At 34.0% G+C, this 5,196-nt stretch overlaps 1 protein-coding gene across 1 annotated transcript; it reads left to right on the forward strand.

Annotated features, from left to right (window-relative positions):
- Positions 1-664: 664 nt before the first annotated feature.
- Positions 665-3,079, forward strand: LOC130895204 (uncharacterized). The gene is made up of 2 exons (XM_057802393.1): positions 665-1,247; positions 2,484-3,079. Exons 1-2 carry the CDS (start codon positions 665-667, stop codon positions 3,077-3,079), a joined length of 1,179 nt encoding a protein of 392 aa, XP_057658376.1.
- Positions 3,080-5,196: the final 2,117 nt, after the last annotated feature.

Raw genomic sequence — 5,196 nt, forward strand, 5'->3', positions numbered from 1 at the left:
TGACGTTTGATAAGAAATAATCTAATAATGCTACTTAAAACAACTAATTAAATATTTTTTTGTCAATTAACACATGTTAATTCGTAGACGCAATAATTTTATAGCACTTGTAAATAAATATATAATATAACCTACTCTATAACTATAACTGACATTTTGACGTTTTATTATCAGTATATTTTCGGTTTACTGGTATATCTGATATTTATTGATTATACAATTTTTTGTTTAATTTTACCGTTTAAGTTATTCACGAATCGTTAGTATTTTTATACAATAATATTAATAAATTGACGTAAATATCTAAATATAACCTAAAAATCTTGTCATTCGGTCTGAAACAAATCACGGCTTACTTAATTTGACTATTATTATTATATTTGACATCTGACAGCAAAAAATTTGTTTCAACAAGAAGCATAACCTAAAAAATGATCTATTTATTATAAGTAATTGGAATTGAGGCACAATCAAACGTGCTATGAAACGTCTAATTAAAAGTGACAATTAGATTATTAGATTCGATTAATTAGAAAGTAATTGAGATTTTATTTGTTGTTGTAGGTAAGTTTTGAGTAATATTATCGAAGAAAAATGACCTAAATTAGATTTTTTATAATTTGCAGGACCGTTTTAAGATAAATATATTTAAATAATAAGTAAAATGAGTGAGAGGAAAGATTCCGAATCCGAAAAAGGACGATTCGGTTGGACGGTGATCGATTCTTGCGGTATACCGCACATTTTTCGACCGGACGGTATATATTGTGCTTTACGTACCCTGGAATACGGGAAATTTACTAAAATGCCTTATTTCGTTAAAAAAGAATTATTATCCTGCACGAACATCGAATATTTCCATGCAACGGAAATTGAATTGAAACTATTAAACACAATAAATTTCAATCACTGCGATTCTCAATACGGTATAAAACAATTCGATTACACGGATTTATTGATGAATATTACAGACGCCGAACCAACGTGCAAATTTCTTCGAATCTGTTGCAGCAAATTAAAAAAAAGTTCGGAAATCGATATATCGAATTATTGCGGTTTTCTAAGAATGAACAAGGTATCTTTTTTACCTTACAGTGTACAGGATAATAAAAAATGCGTACCCATGTTTTATTTCGAAGGCGAGATGGAATACCTGCAAAAATATGCAGTAAAAATGGAAGGTTGGAATTTGTCTTATCTCAAATTTTGCTGCAAGATCCAAGGAGTAAACAACATCCTTTTGACAGGTTAGTTTCGTTACAATTATAATTATAATTGAATACGCGATAAACAAAGTTTATTCTAAGGGATCTAATCAAAACTTTAGGGGTTAAACGTATACGAGGGTGGTCCCAGAAGTAGATACCGGGTCCAACAATAAAAAACACGAAAATTTTGTGTTTTCTCATACTTTTTACAATAAGAATCGTCGAACTTTACAAAATAACCATTAACTCTGACCTCCGAGTCATTTTTTCAAGTCTAGGAACAGAAAATAATCCGAGGAGGCTAAATCTAGTTTATAGTGTGTTTGATGTAGCAATTCAAACTTTTATTCATTAATTTTGGCGATTGCAATAAAGAATTTGTGATCCGGTGTATTATTTCTCAACCAAATGTGGCCGTTTTCGGTCGGTTTCCTCAAATTTGGAACATACGCTCCATAGATAGATACTCTCTAATCTCTAGGTGAGATCAGGTACTTCTGGTATCAATGGTTAATCAACGGTTCCTGCAGGATGTTTTTGTCGTTTTGTCCACAATTAGTGGCTGATACGGCTGTTTTTGATTTTCCTATTTTACAAAATCGGTCTTACGTATCAGATTTAACACCGTGCAATTTGTGGATCTAATCGAGAAATATTTCAAAGTTGTTTCTGACGTAGACGAGGAAATCATGGAGCAGATGTGTCGGCGATTTCAAAATTTCGATTTTTAACCACTCCTCGTCTCTTATAAAACGTAAAAAGATCAAAAAATTAACCTGGAAGCGTAGAATGATGGTCCATATAAGTCTCAAGGTTAATTTGGGATTTCCATCGAGGATTTCTTCGGTCCGGATGTTGACCGACTTTACGTTTTTTACAACGAAGAAAATAAAGGGCCGTAACTATGTTATGTAACGGATTTAACCGATAGAAATGATCGATTTTCGAATTAAACAAACTTGGTGGAAAAGACAAACGCCCAAGAAGCAGATCACCAACTATAAGGGTAGACTGCATCATGCCGAAGAGATTTTATAGGATAGGACAACAAGAAAATCTATTTTTTACGGTTCTTCCAGTTCGAAATCCGCGCTGGTTTTTTTTTTCCTACGGGATTTTTCCATATCGTTTCATATTTCGACTTATTTTGTAGACTGTGTCCAAAGTACCGAGGAGTACAATCGTCTTTTTCACCTTTTTTTCCATAAACTTCATAATGAATTTGCGGATTAGAAAAATTGTTTTTCCGTACTCTAATACGTTGTCGTTTTCCAGGAGATTCCTATTACGTAGTACCCCTGGACGATCTCAAGAAATGCTTTCCGGAAAACACGAAGTTCGAGGAATTTTGGCCGCACAAAGCGTCTCCGAGTAATATAAGACAATACGAAACCGATTCGTTGAACTCCCTATTTTTCTTTTTCAAAGAAAAACCAACGAAACGTACGATGGAAGACGTTCCGAAAGAGTTGGCGATCGCGCCAAAGCAAAACAACTACAGAAGGAACGTCCATTACATCGGTCCTCGTTACAAACATTCCTTTTATTATTTCCAACAAATAAATTTGTACGATCGAATGATCAATTCGATCAGTATGAAACCTAACGACGTGTTCGATAGGTGGGTGACGTTGGAGGATTTGAGCCGAATTTATTTTTACAATTCATCTATAGCGTTGTGCGAACAAGTCGTTCGTTCTTTGAAGATAGAAATTCGCAAAGCGAACGTCCTTTTGAATAATATTTTACATAACGCCGGTTCCTACGATATTAACAATAATATGCATTTAGTACCGTTGGAAAAAATATTGAAATACTGGCCGCAGATCGATTACATGTTGAAGAATGTCCCGACGAATAAAACCATCTAGAAACTCGATTAAAAAATAGTTTAAGATCCATTATCGTAATTAGCTTTTCGTGTTTTCTCGATTAATAATAAAATTTGATCGATTTTTATATCAATTCCTAGCTTTTACTCACCCTATAGTTTGCGAAAAGAAAATCATTTCACAAATTCACAACCGTTTTGGTCCTTCGAGCCGGAGCAACAATTGGAAACGCGTTACCAAAACACGAAATGATGGTACGTTCGCAAAATGATTTTATTTTCGAAGATATTTCCAAAATGTAACGGAAAACAGTAAAAACCTCAAAGTAAAGGCCGCTAAATCTATTGTTCGCGTGACTAATTTATCTGAATCGTTACAAATCGTTCAAAACAGGTCCGAATAACCCTGATTTAATCACTTTTCTATACGAAACTTTCTTGCATTTTGTAGCCTTCTTCACAATATTTGAATAAACTTTCATCCTTACGTTTAATTGATAAACTTCCTCGTCGATAAACAAGCGACTATTTATACAAAAAGTATTTCTCGATAAATCGATTCTAGAAAGTAAACAAGCAAATAAAAAGTGTAAGACATGTAAACAATCTTTCTGATAACCGCCGCATCCGCCAAACTTTACACTCTTCTATTATAACCGAACAGGACCGATTTCACGGTCGTTGACGAGTTCGTAACGTAATTGGAACAACAAAAGAAAAAAAAAAGGTTAAAAAAGTTTGGAAAGCAAAAGAAGAAGCGGGGAAAATGATTTTGGAGGACCTTTTTTACAAGAAGATAAACAATTTCTAATTGGTCGTAGACAAAAAGGTAAAATGGGGAGCGTTTATAAAATTTTTGTAAGGCCGAGGTGAAAAAATTACGAAAATAGAGCAGCTCCTAATCACCGTTGTGCTTAACAAAGATCTCGAAGAAAAAAATTGAAATTTTCGTAGAGTTTGGGGAGTTTGATTAATTAATTATTAATAATGAACCACTCCGTATATTGTTATTCGTCGGGTTTTAACCGCTTAAAGGATTCTTTATGGTTGTCGCATTTCAATCAAACTTCATCCCGATTCATGACCGGCTTAAAAAATCCTTCGCATATTTTAAAGTGAAATGCGTCGATACCCTGTGTATCAATTACATGGTCCTTTAAGCAGACGCTGCCTCGTATACATAAAAATTCACCCTCGTTTCGCTTTATAAGAAAAAGTTTAAAAACGATTAGTGATCTACTTATATCTCGGTCGTTAATCGAAATATCTTAGATGAAAATTGATATTGGAATTTTTAATAGTTGAAAAGAGGGTTAAAAACACGAGAGAGAACTTTCATCAGTTATAATTTGATCTGTAAGCAATTTGAATTTAAATGTCTTATCAAAGGAGATTTTTTTATCCCGAAGGAAAAACGTTGATTGTCTTTGGAAAGGAAATGACGGTGATATTATGGATATGAAGACTTTTTCGGTATACCTCGTATACTACCCGATAGCATGTTTTGTGGTATTGCTATCGATTGATTCGACAACAACCCACACCCAAGACCCAATAAGTCTTTATGCCAAACACGGTGTAATGACGTTTGTGGAACGGCTAATACCAAAGAACGACGAGGAATGGACAAACGTTGGTTTTCTTCAACACTTTGGGCTACAGCAGCGATATTCTCAGTTGTTGTTGAGCGACGCGCACGGGTTTTATTCTTCACATCACTAACTTGTCCCAACAGCTCAAATTTTTCCACCAATTTCTGTATTGCGGTCCGAGAAAGTGCTTCACGTCGACCCCAAAATGTTTTAGTTTTACGAACCGTCTCTGCCAAACTTTCACCATTTTTATATTAATAATTTTAATAATTTCAATGCGTTGTTGAACGCATTCTCATTAATGGCGTAGTTTCTACATGTCAAATGTCAAAAAAATTACAACTTCAAAAGTGACATTTACCGAAATAGCATCTGTAAGCAATTTGAATTTAAATGTCTTATCAAAGGAGATTTTTTTATCCCGAAGGAAAAACGTTGATTGTCTTTGGAAAGGAAAATATTAATTTTTTGACATTGACGTTCAATTCAACCCTATAAATGACGGTGATATTATGGATATGAAGACTTTTTCGGTATACCTCGTATACTACCCGATAGCATGTTT

The sequence above is a fragment of the Diorhabda carinulata genome, chromosome 6 (genome assembly GCF_026250575.1).
Source record: "Diorhabda carinulata isolate Delta chromosome 6, icDioCari1.1, whole genome shotgun sequence".
Classification (NCBI taxonomy): Eukaryota; Metazoa; Arthropoda; class Insecta; order Coleoptera; family Chrysomelidae; genus Diorhabda; species Diorhabda carinulata.